The sequence below is a fragment of the Trachypithecus francoisi genome, unplaced genomic scaffold (genome assembly GCF_009764315.1).
Source record: "Trachypithecus francoisi isolate TF-2019V2 unplaced genomic scaffold, Tfra_2.0 Lachesis_group8, whole genome shotgun sequence".
NCBI classification, from domain to species: Eukaryota; Metazoa; Chordata; class Mammalia; order Primates; family Cercopithecidae; genus Trachypithecus; species Trachypithecus francoisi.
This window is the reverse complement of record NW_022681473.1, coordinates 92,705,147-92,726,530: the sequence shown is the minus strand read 5'-3', so window position 1 is coordinate 92,726,530 and position 21,384 is coordinate 92,705,147. Positions and strand designations below refer to the sequence as shown.

The window sequence follows — 21,384 nt, the reverse complement described above, 5'->3', positions numbered from 1 at the left end:
CTGTGCCCAACTTGAAACCAGTCTTAAACTTGCAAATTCCGTCAGCCAAAACCACATGAGAAAAATGAGTGAAGACACCACCCTTGCTGAACCACAAATCTGGCCTCAAAAGAATCAGACAGTGTGGTGGTGTGGTCCAGCGAGACCCCAGGGGCTGCCCTTTGGACAGATTAATTAGTGGCAAACTGATTCGATGTGGTGGGTATCTCTATCCCTCCTCCTCCTGAGTCAGTCCAAGCTCTAGGCGCTTAGCTTTCTTCAAGAATTATTGCTGATTTTAGTTTTGTAAACTGCATAAAGCTATGGATATAAACAATACAATAAAAAGTCCCAATAAATGTTTTGGCTCTAAGCATTAGTCTAATTAATTTTCAACATTATTCTAAACATGAGAAAAGAGAGGACAGGGAAGGTCAAATATTTAGAGAGTAACTCATTGAAAGACAAAAATACTCTCAGATAGCCCAACTAATTACTCAGAGAATTGTTGCCATCACCGTTCTAGGCATGATATGAAGTAAATTATTTGCTTCTATGTTTTAAATCACAAAATAAAATATAGTCATAACTACGATTACCTCTATACAAACTCTAAGGGGAGTTCATGTTATCTGACGCAACTGAGCAGCTAAGTTCTTGTTTCACCAGTAGGCACAGTTTCTCTAGAGAAATAACTGTCTTTGTTTAAACAACAGCAACAACAAACCTAACTAACTGCTTGACAATGGAAAGGAAGGCCTTGAATGCTTATAAGGAGACAGCCTAGACATTAGTAAAGGGCTCCTAATTTTAAAAAGTGAACGAAAGTTCATTGGAAGGACTGAAGGAAAATAGAATAGGAAAAGCCAGGGCAGGAGCAGAAGATCTATTTGGTGAAAGGTTTTTTTTAAGAACAGGGAAGCTTAATATTAATTTTTAAGTTATCTACAGTATGATCCTGGGCTGAAACTTGCCTATCCCTACTCCCTACTCACCAGTAAAATCTATTATACAAAGCTACTTCTGTGAGTCCGTATGGAGGAGGTCAAGCATACAGTTACATCCTACTTCAGAGGTCAGGCTGGGACAAGGATTATTACTTCACTTTCTTTCTGAAGTGTAACTTGTAAAAACTGGCACTGATGGAAAAAAATATCTAGCCCCATTTGAAAGTTTCCCTGCCCTTCCTCTTGCAAGCAGGGGAGAGGTACTTAGTTAAATAACATCTAAATTCTTTACAGGCTAGAGTTTGGGGGGAAAGGAAGGAATAGACAGAAAGGAAGAATAAGTGGTTCTGATTTTGCTTTCTCCCTTTGGTGGTGGAGAGAGCAAGTTTCCGAGAGCACAGCATCTGAGGAAAGCTGTAGTCTCTCAGACCATCCTCTCCTTCACTTTCCTCTCACTTTCCTTTCCTCTTTATGCTCCTTCTTCCTGCAGTTCTACAACTTTCCATCCACTGATGCATGAGCCCCAGAGCAACGGCAGCTGCACTGAGAGGCAATGTTGCTGCAGCAGTTCACACTTGCCTTGCAAAAGGCTTAGATGTCACCTTGTTTAGTTGCCCCTCACTCAAACAGAGGGAGGGCCACCCATAACATCAGGTGCATCCACTAAGGTGCTCCACCACCTTCCCTTTCTCTGCATAAATCCTGCTTTTGAATATAAAATGTTTCCATTTGAAATTAAAATCCTATTACTTTTCCTATCTGATTTACCCTATTTCAATTTTTGTGACTATTTTTCCCATGAATTTGTTCTGTTGTTCATACTGTACACCCAAAGATTTTATTGACATAAAGACGATGTGCTTGTGTTGTTTAAAAAGTTAATAGCTTCTATAGTAAGGAGATTACTTTGGTTGATTATTATAACAAATCACATTGAAATATTTAAGATAGCTACTTCGTTGTGTCTCAGAAAACATTGGTATCAATAAAAATTATTGAAACAGAATCATTTAAACCTTGTATTTTTCCTTTATACATGTCTGCTCTCCATGCTACGTTCATAGATGGGGAAAAATTATATTATATTACATACAAACTTTCAGCATAATAATAACAATGACATCAATACTAGCTGGCATTTGCTGAGCTTTTACTATGCTTCAAAAACACTACTAAGTCTTTTAAACATTTAATCCTCTTATTTAATCCTCACCACAACCCTAAGGAAAAGTACTGCTTCCTTTTTTCAGATAAGGAAGCTGAATTTCAGAAAGGTTAAATATTTGGTCACGGTAACACAGAAGGAATGTAACCAGGGCTGAATGACTCTCCTTTAACATAACTACAAGTTAAGTCAGTCTGCTCAGATCACCAAAGCAGAAAATCACACTACAGCATGGGGAAATCAAAGGTATGAAAAGGAAATCTATCAGAATCAAAGCATCTGGAACAATGACCTAAATATAATAGCTAAAACCGTAAAACTCTTAGGAGAAAATGTAGAAATAAATCTTCGTGACGTTGGATTTGGCAATTGATTCTTAGATGTGACACCAAACGCATGAGCAACCAAGGAAAAAAATAGGTAAACTGGACTTCATCAAAATTAGAAACCTTTGTGCATCAAAAGACATTATCAAGAAAGTGAAAGACAACCCACAGAAATTTGCAAAATGTTTGCAAATCACATATCTGATAAAGGTTTGATATCCAGAATACATAAGGAACTCCTGCAACTCAAAGACAAATAACCCAGTTAAAACTATAAGAAATGACTTGAATAGACCTTTCTCCAAAGATATACAAATGGACAACAATCTCCAAAGATATACAAATGGACAACAACCATGTGAAAAGATGTGCAGCGTTATCCATTACTCGCTAGGGAAATACAAATGAAAACAACCATGGGATACCACTTCACACCTACTTAGATGGCCATGATAATTTTAAGAATTAAAAATAAAATTAAAAAATAAAAAATGTTATTTTGAATACAGAGTATACAGAGAAATTGAAATCCTAGTACATTGCTGGTGGGAATGTATAGTACATTGTATTCTACAGTGGCATAGCCACTGGAATGGATTGTATGACTATTCCACTGGATGTACCTGGAATAGTCAGATTACTAGAGTCAGAGAGCAGAGTAGAGATTACTAGAGTCTGGAGGGAGAGGGGAGAAGAGAGCTATTCGTTAATGGATACAGAGTTTCTCTTTGGAATGGCAAAATAGCTCTCAAAATGGATACTGGTGATAGTTATATAACGTTGTAAATGTACTTAATGACACGGAATTGTACACTTAAAAATGGTTAAAGTGGTAAATTTTATATGATGTATATTTTACTAGTTAAGAAAACATAGTTTCCTTCCTTAAAAATAAGTCACTCATAACCTGTGGACCAGATCACTCTCATTAGCTCCAGACCTGATTTCCAGCTGAAGCCTTGAACCCAATGTCCAGGATGTCCATGATGTCTGTGCTTTCCCACAACCACATCTGTTTCCCTCACAAAATCAACTCCTAGTTTCTTTTCCTGTAAGCCATGTTTCCATATTAACAGCATGACCACTCACCAAGTCTATTAGGCTCAGATCATCCTTGATTTTCTTCTCATTCCTGCAACCAATCATCTCCCAAGTTTTGGTTTGGTTTTGTTTTTATCAATCTTACTTTCTACATACGTCTTGGATTTCCTTCCTCTTTCTCATCACTATGGTCACAATCTTACTTTAGGGACTCATCTTCCCCCTCTCTCACCTGGATTATTGTAATAACTTTTTGCTTGGTCTATCTGCCTCTCCAATATCCCTCTACAGAGCATCATCTCATCTTCCACAATCTGTCTAATCTGTCTTTACAATCACTAGTATCATTTTCTTACAGCATTACAACGCTTATTACGCTGCTTTCTTCCTTTAAAACATTCCTTGATGCCCTTGGAATAAAGTCCAAACTCCCTGGCACACAAGGCTCGCTCTCAACAACTTGACCCCGACTTGCTTTTCCAGCCACTCACCAGCCCTGACCACAGCCACGTCACTGCTCACTCTACTATATCCATGCTCTTCCCATGTCTTCTTCCTGGAATGCCCTTTTCCAAGGGAACTCCTAGTTACCCTCCAAAATCCAGCTAAAATGCTACCTCTTGTATGGATTACTCCTCAATTCCCACAAGAAGGATTAACCGTTCCCTTCTCTTTGGTAACTTGGCACACTATAAGCAAGTGTCACTTGGTTTTAAGAGTATTTACCTCCCGATATTGCCACCCTAGAGCACAAGCTTCTAAAGGCTGGACGTGGGACTTGATTCCACTGGGTCTTTTTTCACTAATTACAATTTAGATGAACAAGAGATTTTTTTTCTCCTTATTCAAGAGTGAATATTAAAGGGAGTTACTAAAATTCATTTAAAGTGTTTGTAATTTCTAATGCTCTTTGAATTGCTAAAAGTAAACAGAAGTGTAAAATACAAAATCTAGAAAATACCTTTTTTAAGACTTTATTTTTTTAAAGCAGTTTTAAGTTCACAGCAAAATTGAAAGGAAAGTACGGAGATGTCCCGTGCACCTCCTGCCCCGACACATGCATAGCACCCCCCCATTATCAACATCCCCCACCAGAGGGGACATTTGTTTCTGTGTGTGTGCGTGTGTGTGTGTTTTGTTTTTTGTTTTGTTTTGTTTTGTTTGAGACAGAGTCTCACTCTGTTGCCCAGACTGGAGTGCAGTGGCGTGATCTCGGCTCACTGCAACCTCCGCCTCCTGGATTCAGGTGATTCTCCTGCCTCAGCCTCCTGAGCAGCTAGGATTACAGGTGCCCGCCACGACACCGGGCTAACTTTTGTACTTTTAGTAGAGACAGGGTTTCACCATGTTGGCCAGGCTGGCCTCAAACTCCTGACCTCAGGTGATCCGCCTGCCTCGGCCTCCCAAAGTGCTGGGATTACAGGCGTGAGCCACCATGCCCGGCCTACATTTGTTACAATTGAAGAACCTACACCGACACATCATAATCACCCAAAGTCCATTGCATTTGTGGTCACTGTTGGTGTTGTACATTCTATGTGTTTGGACAAATGTAAAATGACATGAATCCACCATTATAGTATTACAGAGAGTAGATGCACTGCCCCAGAAATTCTCTGTGCTTTGCCCATTTATCCCCCAATCCCACGTCCAGCCCACACAACTACGGATATTTTTACCTATTTTTGCCTTTTCCAGAATGTTACATAGTTGGAATCATACACTAAGTAGCCCTGCAGATTGCTTCTTTCAGTTAATAATATGCATTTAAGATTCTTTCACGTCTATTCATGGTTTCACAGCTCATTTCTTTTTAGCACTGAATAATATTTCATTGCCTGGATGTCCCGCAGTACATGTATTCATTCACCTACTGAGCGACATCTTGATTGCTTCCAAGTTTGGGCAATTATGGATAAAGCTGCTATAAACATCCATATGTATGTTTTTGTGTAAACATAAATTTTTATCTCCTTAAGATAAACACCAAAGAGCACCACTGCTGCATCATATGGTAAGAGTATGTTTCATTCTGAAAGAAACCATCAAACTGTCTTCCAAGGTGTCTGTACCATTTTTCATTTCCACTAAAACATCCTGCATTTGCCACTGTCAGTGTTCTGGATTTCGGCCTTTCTAATAGGTGTGTAGTGGTATCTCATTACTGTCTTGATTTACATTTCCCCAGTAACATATGATGTGAAGAATCTTTTCATATGCTTATCCACTATCTGTATATCTTTTCTGGTAAGATGTCTGTTAAGGTTTTCGGCCCATTTTTAAAATCAGATTGTTTGTGTTCTTATTGTTGAATTTTAAAAGTTACTTGTACATTTTGGATAACAGTCCTTTATTGGATATGTCTTTTTTCTTTTTTCTTTTTTCTTTTTTTTTTGAGAGTCTCACTCTGTCACCCAGGCTGGAGTGTAGTGGAGTGATCTCAGCTCACTGCAACCTCTGCCTCTGAGGTTCAAGCAGTTCTCGTGCCTCAGCCTCCTGAGTAGCTAGGTCTACAGGCATGCATCACCATGCTTGGCTAATTTTTGTATTTTTATTAGAAACAGGGTTTTGCCATGTTTCCCAGGCTGTCTCAAACTTCTGAGCTCAGGCAGTCCACTGGCCTCAGCTTTCCAAAGTGCTAGAATTACAGGCGTGAGCCACTGCACCTGGCCATGGACGTGTCTTTGCATTTATTTTCATCCAATTTGTGGCTTATGTGCTCACTCACTTGAGGAAATGCCTTTTGATTTTAATTCAATGCAAATATTACCAAAAACCTGATATAATTTCATTTTTAGCTGATTCAAGTAGAGTTCATAAATATTCATTATTCTACAAATATTTATGATGCACCTTATCATGTGTCAAACTCTGACTAAGGGTACCAATTACTCTAGTTAAACTGTGACCATACAGAATCAAGACGTCTCTGTAAAGAGAGCAAATTTAATTAACTGATCTGAAAATTTTACCTTTGCTGGCTCACAGTGCTCAATTACCATGTAATTTAAGTGACACGTGATTAATTAAATTTTTTAGCTCCAGCATATTTGGAGTGTTTCCCATGATGTATTAGAGTCAAAAGCCATGGTGCTCTCCCAAGTAATGTATAATGTAATAAAGGAGACAGACCTATTACAACATGAATAGGCAGTGCAGTGGGATACAAAAAGCACTGAGCTACTATCTGTGTGAGCTGAGAGAAGTATAGTAAGTTAAATTGTCATCTTGGCCTCAGTTTAATCTTTGGTAAGAATAGAGTCATTGGGCTATATCTGTAGGTAATGGATTCTTACTGCTATACGTAGAATAACCATTGTGTGTACTAAGGACCAATGCATCCCTACCTGTAGCTGGGTAGCAGACAGAGTCAGAGTGATTGGAAGAAAAAAATTGGATACAATTATTTCCAAGTTGAAGGTCTAGCTTTGGAAGAATCTGTTACTATAAAATGAGAAGCAGAATAAGTAAGCCAGATGAACAGTTAAGCCCATGCTTGTAGATTTTTGTTGGCTTGGTATTTTTTCATGTTTAATTCAAGAAGAATTAGAGGCAGTGTTCACCACTAAGAAAAGACATAAACTGATTAAAAGGAGACCCAAAGAAGGGAATTATCACTGCTCTGCCAAGGGACCTGGAAGCTGAGGGGACACAACACAGTTCTATGGTGGCCATTAATCCACCTACACAGCAGCATTTCCATCTGCCTCCTGCCATCTTTCACCTGTATAGAGACCGACAGGATGTTGGTGATGTTCTATTTCTTGACTTTGGTGACAGTATTTGCTTAATTATATTTCATTATTTATATGTTTTGTGCACTTTTCCATGCCTTTCCATTTTTAAAAAATCCTTTAAAAATATATGGTACAATAATGTCCCGAATGATGCTTCCCTACATTTTTAAATTGAAAAGACCTATGTGAGCAGTCATTTCCCTTTGGCAAACAAATGAGGTTTCTCATGGATTCAATTTATGCGGCAGACAGAAAAAAATCCTTTGAAAGACAAATACATTGTGTGCTTCCTGCCAATAAGGATGTAATACTTCCTCGTTTTAGTTAATGAAAAATAACACATACTTTCAAAGTTCTGTAGACTCTAAAAAGAAAGAAAACACTCAAATGAGTCACCTATTTCCACATTCGAGGCTCAGAAGCTATATAAATTTCTGCAGTCACTAGCAGAAAACACCAAATCAACCATAGGTCCAAGAACAATTGTCTCTGTATGGCAGCTATGCAACTCACCGTGCTATGTGCTGTGTGCCTGCTGCCTGGCAGCCTGGCCCTGCCGCTGCCTCGGGAGGCAGGAGGCATGAGTGAGCTACAGTGGAAACAGGCTCAGGTATGTCACAGCCCACTTACTTGGGGTTCCATTCTTTTGCCATCTACATTAAGAAATGTGTTTTTCAATTATTTCCCTTCCCATGTTAGCATTGCAGTGGAATTTTCTTTGGGGTAGTTTTTCTGATTATAAAAGCAATATATGTTTTCATCAAGTAGCCATTAAAAGCAGGTTTCAGAGTCTGCTCTAATCGGGCTTGAGTTCCAACCCTCCACTCACTGTGTAGATAGACTCAGGAAGGTCATTAAACTTCTGTAAGTTTCAGGTTTCCAATTTGGAAGTTGGAGATAAGCCTGGTATCAACCAAATGAGGGTGTTGTGAAGCATTTAACACAATACCTGAAACATTGTTTAAATTAAGTTCTTATTTTTATTTATTATAACGAGATTCTTTTTCTATAGCATACAGAATATTGCCTCTTAAGATACAACTTGTAAATATACTGTTTGTATATTTACAATACTGTTTGTAATGGAGATATTTGAAGTCAGAAAACATGGGTAGAAGTTACAACTCTCCAAGAAGTCAATGACGATAGACAAGGCATTAACATTTGACTTTGTTTTCTCCTGTGTCCAGCAGAAAAAAATAATACTATGTGTTTTATACCACACGGGGTACTCTAGTAAGTAAATGAGGTGATAACAAAACCGACTAACATGTATGTAACAATTGTATATAAAGTACTTACATATACATTGTGACATTTAATCCTTAGTTCTATAAAAAGAGGAAACCAAGGTTAAATTGATTCATATACTTATTAGTGGTAGAGATAGAAATCAAGGACAAGTGCTTCTGGTTCAAAAATCATGTTCTTTCTAATATGCTTCTTAATAAGCAGTCTAATAAATATAAGCAGTCTACTCATTATTATTTGGTCAACTAATGGGATGATTACTCATAAGTATTATTTGTAAATTTAGGCTTTAAGCATAAGAAAAGTCAATTTTTAATTCGCATTAACTTAGACTTTTAAAAAGTTCCAGTTATAATAAGTTAGATTGAACCACATGAAGTTACTAGTATTTAACTTTTAAAATCTCCAAAACAGCAATTTTATATGGTTCCACCTAATGAATTCTCCAGAAAGAGTATTTTGCATTTAGTTTCTTTACTTAGAGTGCAAGTTAGCAGAAACTTAGAGTTTCTTTACTCGGAGGGATGTTAGCTAGGTTTAACAAAAAACAGGAAAAGTCATCTCAACAAAGATTTACCACATCTCACATCCAGAGGGTGTCTTGGTAAAGTCTGTAGCTCTAGAAGGGATTAAATGGGTTATTTGTTTTTAAATAAAGGATCAGTTATCAATTGTCATGGATGAACATAAGTATTTGTTGTACTTAATGAGACAACTGTTGGCAACAGGAAAAAAAGTTACAATATTAATAAGATTTCTTACATAAATTGCATATTCCTGAGCTGTCCTAAGACAGGTAACCATTACCATCTACTCAAAATAAACTGCAAATTAGTGAGTCAGTGTTTAAATCATTTTAACAACAATACTATCAGGCATCATATAACCCTACACATGTCTCTAATGTATAGAAGTTAGAACACTTAAGTTCAAATACTGGTTCCTTCAGTTACTCACGAGGTGATCTTATGCAATTTATTTCACTTCTCTGAGCTGTGTTTCTTCATATATAAAATAGGGATAACAATGCCATACTTGTTTCATAGGGTGGTTATGAGGTTTACATAAAATAAATACATGAGTGCCTGGCACTAGTAAGTGCTTAAAAATGTTCCTGTGAGGTTGCTATTGTTAGTTCGTTCACTTTTGTTGTTGTATTTGTGCTGCTGGATTCCTAGTATCATATCCAGATACTGAGAACCTCTAGAGAAATTCCCAGGAACCCAACTTTGTGTGGAATAAACCTGGGAGACCTACTGTATACTACAATCTCCCAAAGTGGGTTTGACTAGAGATTTACCAGCAGAAAGAGGGGCTGGGAATGGAATGAGCAGAAAGAGGGAAAAGAGGGCCTAGGAGTCAGGAAAGTCAAGCCCAGTTCTGCTACTAATTTAAGGTGTGAACCTGGGCACATAAATCATTTAGTTGCTATAAGCTTTGGTGCCTTCACCGGATTATTAAATTGAACTACTTAATAATTTGCTAATATCTTTTCCCAGAGCTAAAATTTTAAGACCCTTTAACTTTTAGCTGGAACCACATCTCAGCTGGACCTTAGAGAGGGCTGGTTGACCTCAGATCTCCCCCACAGGGTCTACGATAACACTGAGAGAAGGTCCCAGTTGTACCCCTGAGGACAGACTGGTACATGCTTCCTGATTGCTCTTATACACATCTGGGCTTTATAAAGTGTATAGTGTATTTCTGCCCAAAACATTTAAAGGGATTTTTTAAAAACTGAGGGATTCTTTTGCTCATGAAATGGCATACCAGTGCTTCATTAGCAATATTAAATTTTCTCCTCACTAATGCACACTTATTTTACTCAGTGACTATGTAATTATTCTGTCTTCAGGTCATTATTTGAATCCACAGGAACCAAAGGCAAGAGATGTGTAAGCTTCTAAGATAAAAGAAGATAATAAACAAGAACTATAGATTAATTACTCTCTTTTCAATAGGACTATCTCAAGAGATTTTATCTCTATGACTCAGAAACAAAAAATGCCAACAGTTTAGAATCCAAACTCAAGGAGATGGAAAAATTCTTTGGCCTCCCTATAACTGGAATGTTAAACTCCCGCATCATAGAAATAATGCAGAAGCCCAGATGTGGAGTGCCAGATGTTGCAGAATACTCACTATTTCCAAATAGCCCAAAATGGACTTCCAAAGTAGTCACCTACAGGTTAGTTTTGCTCTGGCTCATTTTGGCAAAAACAATAAAGCCTGTTTCCTAAGAGGTCAAACATTGTTTTCTTGTTTGCTACTAGGATCGTATCATATACTCGAGACTTACCACATTTTACAGTGGATCGATTAGTGTCAAAGGCTTTAAACATGTGGGGCAAAGAGATCCCCCTGCATTTCAGGAGAGTTGTATGGGGAACTGCTGACATCATGATTGGCTTTGCACGAGGAGGTAAGAAAGATTCCTGTAGGCTAATCCTGTGTCCTGTTTTGTTTGTTCATGGTTTATATCAGTGATCTTTTCTTATGAGGATTAAAATCTTTTAATGAGATATGATTGGTAGATGATAGATAGATAGATAGATTCAGCAATATTATTATAATGTTTATAATCTGGTAATATAGAGCCAGTCTTTATAGTAGCAGTTGGCAAACTAGGACCCACTGAGCCAAATCCAGCCTACCTTCTGTTTTTGTAAATAAAGTTTTACTGGAACACAGTCAGGATCCTTCATTTCCCTATTATCTATGACTGTTTGGGGTCAGGCTGCAACTGTGACAGAGATGACAAAGCTTAAACACTTGTTATCTGATCCTTTACAGAAAAAGTTTGCCAATCCCTGTTTTGTAATGTGAATTATTATTTATGTGTACAGTCAAGAACTGCTTAACAATAGGAATACATTCTGAGAAATGAGACCTTTGGCAATCTTGTCATTGTGCTAACATCATAGACTACACTTACACAAACCCAAGTGATACAGCCTACTATCCAACTAGGCTATATAGTATAGCCTATTGTTCCTTGGCTGTAAATCTATACAGCATGTTACTATACTGAATACGGTAGGCAACTATAACACAATGGCAAGTATTTGTGTGTCTAAACATATTCAAACATTGAAAAGGTAATGCACTGAGCTATGACATTATCACGGCTACTATATCACTAGGCTATAGGAATTTTTCAGCTCCATTATAGTCTTATAGGACCATTGTATATGTGGTCTGTTGACTGAAAGATCATTATGTAGCACATGACTATATGTTTACAATATATCGAGCTAACATCAATATTAAATCAACAGAAAGCGTTGTAGCTTCCAAAGGCCTCAAGAGGCCCCTGAGAAGTGGTATTTAACCTGTTGCTAATGCCTTTCATGTGGCAAGGAAGTAGGAATGGAAACTTTCATATTAAAGAACTTAAAAATATATAATCCAGCAGGGCGTGGTGGCTCATGCCTGTAATCCCAACACTTCGGGAGACCCAGGCAGGTGGATCATCTGTGGTCAGGAGTTCAAGACCAGCCTGGCCAATATGGTGAAACCTCGTCTCTACTAAAACAAAAATTAGCTGAGCATGGTGGCACATACCTGTAATTGCAGCTATTTGGGAGGCTGAAGCATGAGAATCGCTTGAACCCAGGAGACAGAGGTTGCAGTGAGCCAAGATCACACCACTGTATTCCAGCCTGGGCAACAGAGCAAGACTATGTCTCAAAAATATATACACATATATATAATACATATATATTGTATATATACAAACATATATGTGTGTATATATAAAATACATATATAGTATATATACAAATATATGTATATATAAAAATATATACAATATATGCAAATATGTATATATTGTATATAAACCCTTTTTTAGTATATGGGTTATGTGTGTGTGTGTGTGTATATATATAAAACACATATACATAAACTGTTCTTAATTGCTAGTGTTTCATGGTGCAACTTTAGAGAAAAATGTTGCCCATTTAGGTCTGTTCTATGTGGAACTGTCCAGCTACTGTAGCTGAAATTTGAACTTCAACCCACAATATTGAAAACGCTGAAGAAAATGCTATGGGAAAGCACTCATCATAGCACTACAAGTTTTTTAAGAGCTAGATAAACTGGACTGGCCTCATACCACCTTGAAGATAACCAGCTCCGCATCACAAATTAAAGGACTATCAAAAGCCATTTTAAGAGATCTTGAGCATGGCTCTCTAAGAGACTATTTACTATGCCCACAAAGAATAAGCTAGGTTTTTAAGGAAAAAAACATATGAAATGGTGCACAAATTACCTGCCAAATGCAGTACTCATATTCATTCTCCCTCCCACCACCCTTTGGCAGAGCAAAGTGCTCAAATTTAACAAAAGCTTAAATGCAACCCTAAGTTAGATATAACTGCATTTTAAGTCCTATATCCAGTAAGCTTTCAATATATGGTGATAATCAGTAATGAGCAATGGTTCTGTGAAAGGAAAAAGTATCTGGGCCAAGAAAGCACCCCAACTACCCTGTGAATGCAACTGACAGGTATAAAAATGCCAGCTACGGCCGGGCGCGGTGGCTCAAGCCTGTAATCCCAGCACTTTGGGAGGCCGAGACGGGCGGATCACGAGGTCAGGAGATCGAGACCATCCTGGCTAACACGGTGAAACCCCGTCTCTACTAAAAATACAAAAAATTAGCTGGGCGAGGTGGCGGGTGCCTGTAGTCCCAGCTACTCGGGAGGCTGAGGCCGGAGAATGGCCTAAACCCGGGAGGCGGAGCTTGCAGTGAGCTGAGATCCGGCCACAGCACTCCAGCCTGGGCGACAGAGCGAGACTCTGTCTCAAAAAAAAAAAAAAAAAAAAAAAAAAAAAAATGCCAGCTACTTGGACTGGGCTGCTTTTTTTTTTTTTTTTTTTTGAGATGGAGTTTCACTCTTGTCACCCAGGCTGGAGTGCAGTGGCATGATCTCGGCTCAGCGCAACTTTCACCTCCTGAGTTCAAGCGATTCTCCAGCCTCAGCCTTCCAAGTAGCTGGGATTACAGGCATGTGCCACCATGCCCAGTTAATTTTTGCATTTTTAGTAGAGACAGGGTTTCACCATGTTGGCCAGACTGGTCTCAAACTCCTGACCTCAGGTGATCTGCCCACCTCAGCCTCCCAAAGTGCTGGGATTACAGGCATGGGCCACCATGCCTGGCCTGCACTGGGCTGCTTTTTCTAGCCTCAATAATCATATAAACTGAAAAATAAAATGACTGGAGAAAAAAAATCAGTCACTAAGAACAATCACTCCGTTTTCTTTCAGCTCATGGGGACCCATACCCGTTTGATGGGCCAGGAAACACGCTGGCTCATGCCTTTGCACCTGGACCAGGTCTTGGAGGAGATGCTCACTTCGATGAGGATGAACGCTGGACGGATGGTAGCAGTCTAGGTATAGCATCTCATGTCTCTTCTACTCCACATCCTTTTTAAACTCCTGGACTTACACTAAGTTAAATAATTATTTTAATTTATAATAAGTATTGAGCCCTTGCTAAGTGCCAAACACTGTACTATATGCCTGAAATGCATTATTTCATGTAATATACTCATAATGCTACACATACAGAAGACGGACACTCAGGCTATGGAGTCAAGCAGCACTGGTCCAATTTGCTGTACATCTACCAATTACTCTATGTCATTGGGCAAGTTATTGAATCTCTCTGAGCCTCAGTTTCCTCCTCTGTGGAATGGGAATATAAATAGTTCCCACATCAAGGATTCTTTAAATTAAATGGGATAATGCCTATATAGTGCCTGGAATATATTAATAATTCAATAAATTATAGCTCTTCCTTCATATTTCCAAAAAATACATGCCCCAAATGGAAAAGAAAGAGAGGTAGAAACTATGATATTTAAGAAGCATATGTAATTCTGGAATTATTCACTATTTTTCAAAAAGAACCAACTCCATGACTTAGTCTATCATATTTATCATTTTACATAGTAGGATATTATAGGCACATCAGAGAAGTCATGCAGAAGACTCTGGCATAAAAATCCCAATTAGAGACAATTAAAGAAAAAAAAAAAAAAAAAGGCTACCAACTGGGCCTAAAAGGGAAATGTGTACTTGTGTTTGGCAAAGGGAATTCACCATAGCTTGCTGCCTTGCTTTGAAAATCTATGTAAAACTGTGAAGCTGCCTCCCATTCACATCTGGCATATTCTTTTCATTCTTCTTTGTTCCCACTCAAGGTAGGTTAAAGGCAGCTTCCTTCAACTCAATGCTACATCACCAGAGCTCTGGCCACTCCTCAAACTCACAGGCTCACACCTTCCGCATACTTGTAAAGCCTTTCAATGAGTCTGAAGGAGAGCAAAGGATATATGTAATATAAGTTAGTGAATCAAAATGAAAGACAAAACCCAGCATTGCCTGGAGATCCTGCCTTTCAATCTTCACTTTCTCAAAGTGAACTTTCTCTCTTCTGATATCCAAAGTCACTAACATTTATTGAATGGCTGTGACTTCCCAAATATTGAGAAACTCTAGTTATCATGACAAATCTATAGGGCAGGATTTACTGTCTCTGTTTAACAGGTGAGAAACTGACACTCAGCAACATCAATTAATCTGTCCAGAGTTGTCCAGCTAGTAAGCAGTAGAGCTCCATTTCAAACCTAGGTCTTAGTGCTTTTAAAGCCTTTGCTTTCCACTGCAGAGTATTGCTGCCTGAATGAAAGAAGCAAATAAAAAACATTACACATTTTTAAGAAGCAGAAGTAGTGACGAGATTAAAGTACTCCTATTCTGATTATCCTTCTAACCGCTCTCCACTTTTGAAAGCCTAGAAACAAATAAGTAAGCTACCGAGGGCTAAGAATTGGGTATTTTTCTTTAGTTATTTAAATTATGATATCATATATTATATGTAATATTACAATAATATATGCAGCTATTTTTATCATTAGTTTCTCACTTCTTCGGTTGTAGGAATTAACTTCCTGTATGCTGCAACGCATGAACTTGGCCATTCTTTGGGTATGGGACATTCTTCTGATCCCAATGCAGTGATGTATCCGACCTATGGAAATGAAGATCCCCAAAATTTTAAACTTTCCCAGGATGATATTAAAGGCATTCAGAAACTATATGGTAATATTTATTATTTCAAATAAGAGGATTTCACATTTTCCTTTTAGAGTGGGGTAGGAAAAGAAAGGCTAGGAAGTGGGTATTTACCTGGAAAACCACACTGGAACTTATATCAAAAAGCCTATTAAGGGGAGGAACTGGGGACCTTAGATACTTAAAATATAACTAGGCTGTGTTATACCATGAAGATGTTGATTGTGAGTTTCAGTAACATAGTACAATGTGGTAAAATTACGCAAATGATATTGTCAAGATTTTCTTCAAGCTGCCACCCACTGCTCTTCCTCTCTCAGTTTAAATAGTTTATTTAGGAGAGTGCCCCCTGTAGGGATGGATTGAAGGGACAAAACACCTTTCTTCATAGCTGCCCACTCCTCAAGATTCAACCCTAAATAATTAAAAGGGACCCTACTATTCCTGTTTGCATACACATGCAGAGAAAGTGGTTAACCACGGACAGAAACTGCTTATCATTCCTGGTCTTGATATTTATATATATCCCATGTCCCAATCTATGCTTTTTTGGTTTAATCAAGTTCCAAATTCAGTTTTTTTAAGAAAACTGGTTTGGATTTACTGAATTGAGTCAGGGAAAAGTAGAATTTGAGAAAGAAATCAAAGGACAAGAATAAAAAGCTCTGTCTCTGGATAAAGGTAAGGAAAGTAAGGTTCACAGAGGCTAAGTGGACTGTCCAAGGTCATGTGACTGCCAAGTGCATGAGCCTTGATTCCAAGTGAGGGCTAAGTGACTTCATACTCTTTCTACTACATATCCCTGCCTATCACTGCCCAGTAAGCTTTTTATCCTAGTAAGGATAAAAGAATACAGAATGGGCCGGGTGCGGTGGCTCAAGCCTGTAATCCCAGCACTTTGGGAGGCCGAGACGGGCGGATCACGAGGTCAGGAGATCGAGACCATCCTGGCAAACACAGTGAAACCCCGTCTCTACTAAAAAATACAAAAAACCAGCCAGGCGAGGTGGCGGGCGCTTGTAGTCCCAGCTACTCGGGAGGCTGAGGCAGGAGAATGGTGTGAACCCGGGAGGCGGACCTTGCAGTGAGCCAAGATCGCGCCACTGCACTCCAGCCTGGGCGACAGAGCGAGACTCCGTCTCAAAAAAAAAAAAAAAAAAAAAGAATACAGAATGGCATCTTTAAATCAGCAGATATAACTAAACCTAGCCAGTAAAAAAGATCAGGATGAAGAGAATACACTGCAAAAAGATTATATAAGACTCTTCAAATGATCACATGAGCAACGAAAGTGCTTCCACATAATAGAGGACTGTCCTCAAGGAAGAAATATTTCAGTAAGACACTAGATTTAAGATATCAGTTCAACCTAGCATTTACTATAAATTAGCATGTCCCAAAATGTATTCTCAGAACACTAGTCCTACAGGGTGATTCACACATAAGGCGACTATGGAGAAATAAGTTCAAGAAACACTACCTACTATATTTCAGGTACATAGAATATTGGAGAGTATAGACTATTGAACAAACGTTTAACCCAGTGTTTCCTGAATTATAATCCTTTTTATGGGTCTTAATGAGTCCCATAAAATAGTACTTCAGAGAACGCACTTTGGAAAATGCTATATAACTATTCCCAAAGGATCTGACTTAACGAACCACTGCTGTCCAAATGATTCACAAAACGCTGACTATTGTTGGTAACGCTATCACCAAGAAAACTGAAAATACTACCCTCCCCTCACAGAAAACTGTGAAACGCATGGAATATTCTACAGCAGTCTGTAAATATTTTAGAACCCTAAGAAAAATACAAAGAGACTAAAGAAGATCCGAGGCATACTGATTAAATGTAATAGGAAGAAAAGGGACTAGTGCATTAAAACCCTAAGTATTAGACAAAAGGGCACCCCTGGTCAGAGGTGGAAAGAAGTAACTTCTGGACAAATGGAAACAGAATTTAATTATGTAGGCTGTAAATGTAGGGAGTTAATCTAAAACATCATACGAGCAGAAAACATAGATTCCAAAGAAAGTGATTAAGATACTATATCTTATCTTAAGATACTATTAAGATACTACATCCTAATGCTATACTCAGAATGATAAAAATAATAGCTGACTGGGCACGGTGGCTCACGCCTTTACCCAGCAATTTGGGGGGCTGAGGCAGGTGGGGATCGCTTGAGGCCAGGAGTTTGAGACCTGGGCAACATGGTAAAACCCCATCTCTACTAAAAATACAAAAATTAGCCAGGCATGAAGGTGTGTTTCTGTAATCCCAGCAACTCGGAAGGCTGAGACATGAGCATTGCTGGAACCCAGGAGGCAGAGGTTGCAGTGAGTCAAGATCACACCACTGCACTCCAGCCTGGGCAACAGAGTGAGACTGCATCTCAAAAAATAAATAAATAATAGCTAACATGCATTGAGTACTTGCAATATTTCAAGACTTCACATGGATTGACTCATTTAATTCAAGAATTCAATGAGACATTATTATCCACATTTTACAGATTTGTAATCAGATGCTAACAGAGGTTAAGTAGTAAACTACCTAAGGTCACTCAGCTAGTAAACTGGTAGAGACAAGATACAAATGTACCTGAGCCCTGGGCCCACACTCCAGTCAATCCTGCCTTCTTAGCCTCTGGAGGTTGTTCTTCAGAATCTTTGTCCCAGGCACACAGAACTGGGCTGAGTGAATAATAGATTATACTTTCTGTGATATTTCCTTTGTCTGTATAAGGTTTAGGATGGTTTTTATGCATTTTCTACATATCAGAATGTTCTCTTTTTTTTCTCTCAATAGGAAAGAGAAGTAATTCAAGAAAGAAATAGAAACTTCAAGGAGAACATCCATTCATTCATTGGATTTTATATCATTGTTGCACAATCAGAATTGATAAGCACTGTTCTTCCACTCTGTTTAGCAATTATGTCACCCTTTTTATTGCAGTTGGTTTTTGAATGTCTTTCACTCCTTTTAAGGATAAACTCATTTATGGCGTGACTGTGTCTTACTCATCTATACTAGCAGTGGGTAGATGTCAATAAATGTTATGTACACAAATAAATAAAATGTTTATTCCGTGGTAAATTTATTTATATTTTGGAGCACTCTTTCTATGGCAAGTGAAGACATACTATACAATGAGAAGAAAGACTAGGACAAAGAAAGAATCCCACCACACTATTTTGGGGTCTTCTGCTGCACCTCACCCTTCCACCCAAGAGGGAAAGTGGGAGCTCCACCTATTTATTGTTCACTAGTGTGGCCCAAAGTTACACTAATTTCCCCTTACCTTTGTGGCCCGTGCTCTCACTCTGAGTCCCCTGGAAAGTCCAATTCTTCCCACAAATGTCTGAGAATTTCCAACAACTTACGACTTACCACCTCACCATCACTTCCAGCTCCAAGTTCCTACCTTCCCCTCACCTCCTGATTTTCGTGCAACCTCTCCTACTGCAGCCACTCTCCAGGTTCCCTTCCCTTTTCCCCATGCCAGCCCAGATATTGGTCTTACCCTGTTCTCTTTACTTTCTACAAACCAGTGCTACAAGGCTTTAATGAAAAGGTAGGTATTGCTGGAGATTTGCATAAATAGTGGAATTTTCATAAAATTGAACAAAACTAAAATTGGATGTTATCCCCATCCTTCAAATCTTTTTTTTTTTTTTTTTTTGAGGGGGGGGAGACAGAGTCTCATTCTGTTGCCCAGGCTGGCTTGCAGTGACATGCGATCTCGGCTCACTGCAACCTCTGCCTTCTGGGTTCAAGCAATTCTCCTGCTTCAGCCTCCCAAGTAGCTGGGATTATAGGCACGTGCCACCATCCCTGGCTAATTTTTGTATTTTTAGTAGAGATGGGGTTTCACCATATTGGCCAGGCTGGTCTTGAACTCCTGACCTCAAGTGATCCACTGGCCTGAGTCTCCCAGTGCTAGGATTGCAGGCATGAGCCACCGCACCCAGCCCAAATCCTTTACTTATCCCAGATCAGGAATTTCTCACTGGCCACCTGCTTCTGCAAGCTACAGTCTCCTACCACCTGTCTCCCAACTCCTCTTGTCTCTAAACCCCACTCCTTCTCACTTCCCCAGGAACTCATTTTCCTGATGTCCTTCAGCTCAGGTCCTTCCTTTCCACACACAGAAACCCACAGTGTTTCTCTGGGTGAAGCACTCTCTGTGCAGGGTTTAACCTTAATTAGCAGAAAACGGAGCTGGCGAGGGCTTTGCCGTTTCAGCCTTCTCTTTCTTCCTCCTCCTCCACACTCCCAATACCCATGCGTGTCTTTCTCTATAGGGAGATGAACAATTGAAATTTACTTTCTTACCAATAAAAATTCTCTCTCCCACACATACCCTAAAAGCAGATCAATATCCCAAAATTCAGAACTATCCTGCAGGCTTAGGAAGCCATTCCTAGAAGAGATCAAAGGAGAATCCACAATCCAGGCAAAATATAAAGTGTATGTGAACAAGAGTTCAAAGACCCTTTTAAAACATAAGGAAATATACATATACATGATGCTGGAATGAAAAGGAAGTTATGTCATTAAATTCAAGTTCTTCCTTTTGTAGAAGACAAAACAGAGATTAAATGATTTCCCTAAGGTTCACAGTAAGCAAAAGTGGTGATTTAAGCATTTTGTTGTTTGTTTAACTCTTTGTATTTTGATTTTGGACAGCAGGAGGCAGTATCTATCTTGCAGCTAAAGTGGATATCTATTGTTTTAACCTGCCCATTACCCTACTTTTGGAGACAAGAAACTGCCTTTTCCCTTTGTGTACAATCTTCATGAGATGTCACATAGGTTGCCACAAGCTGCCTGGGCTAAGAGAAGAGTACAGGACCCAAGCTTGGCCTATCAGACATTGTCTCCCAAAAACACTGGAGGGATTATAGGTGGATTCAAACTGGCCATGGGGCTCTGGAGACACTGCCTATTGAATCCTGCACCCAGACAGATTCCCCGAAGTTGCCCTGGGCCCTGTCCTTCTCATAGCTTAGGTGTAGGGCTTCTCTTCCAGATTTACAACTAACTGCACTGCCTTCCAATACATTTTGTCTATTGCTTAAGTTATCCATAGTTAATTCATGTCTGTGGTTTGCAATCCCTGGCACAGTAGCTTAGTTGTCTTTCCTAGGGTATCTGCACATACGGGCTCTGTTCTGTATTTCACCACATACTTCAATCTTCACAATGAAGTAAGCTCTAACAGAGCATAGAAGTAAATAAAACGTTTTTTTCTGATCAAATAGCATAAAACTAACTGGTAAACAGAAATTTTTCCTAGTAAATAAGGACCCATTTATTTTAATTGTGGTAAAATACATTTAACATAAAATTTGCCATCTCAACCATTAAATGTACAGTTCAGTAATGTTAAGTATATTCACATTGTTGCACAAGAGAAAAAGTCCTTAACCTCAGTACTATTCAAATTTTTGACTATATAATTCTTTGTTGTGTCCTATGTATTAAGAATATTAGGCCAGGCACAGTGGCTCATGCCTATAATCCCAGCATTGTGGGAGACTAAGGCGAGCAGATTGTGTGAGCCCAGATATTAAAGACCAGCCTGGGCAACATAGCAAAACCTTATCTCTACAAAAAACTTGACAATTAGCCAGGCATGGTTGTACGTACCTGTGCTCCCAGCTACTTGGAAGGCTGAGGTGGCAGGATTGCTTGAGTCCAGGAGGTCAAGGCTGCAGTGTGGTATGACTGTACCACTGCACTCCAGGCTGGGCAACAGAGCAAGACCCTGTCTCAAAAGAGAAAAAAAAAAAAAGAATGCTTGCAGTTACCCCGGCCTCTATGCACTGATGCCAGT

General features: G+C 39.0%; 1 protein-coding gene across 1 annotated transcript; it reads left to right on the top strand.

Annotated features, from left to right (window-relative positions):
- Positions 1–7,630: 7,630 nt before the first annotated feature.
- Positions 7,631–18,641, top strand: MMP7 (matrix metallopeptidase 7). Its single transcript, XM_033206268.1, has 6 exons — positions 7,631–7,805; positions 10,408–10,634; positions 10,720–10,868; positions 13,724–13,852; positions 15,404–15,565; positions 18,354–18,641. Exons 1-6 carry the CDS (start codon positions 7,689–7,691, stop codon positions 18,380–18,382), a joined length of 813 nt encoding a protein of 270 aa, XP_033062159.1. The 5' UTR covers positions 7,631–7,688; the 3' UTR covers positions 18,383–18,641.
- The last annotated feature ends 2,743 nt before the right edge of the window (positions 18,642–21,384 follow it).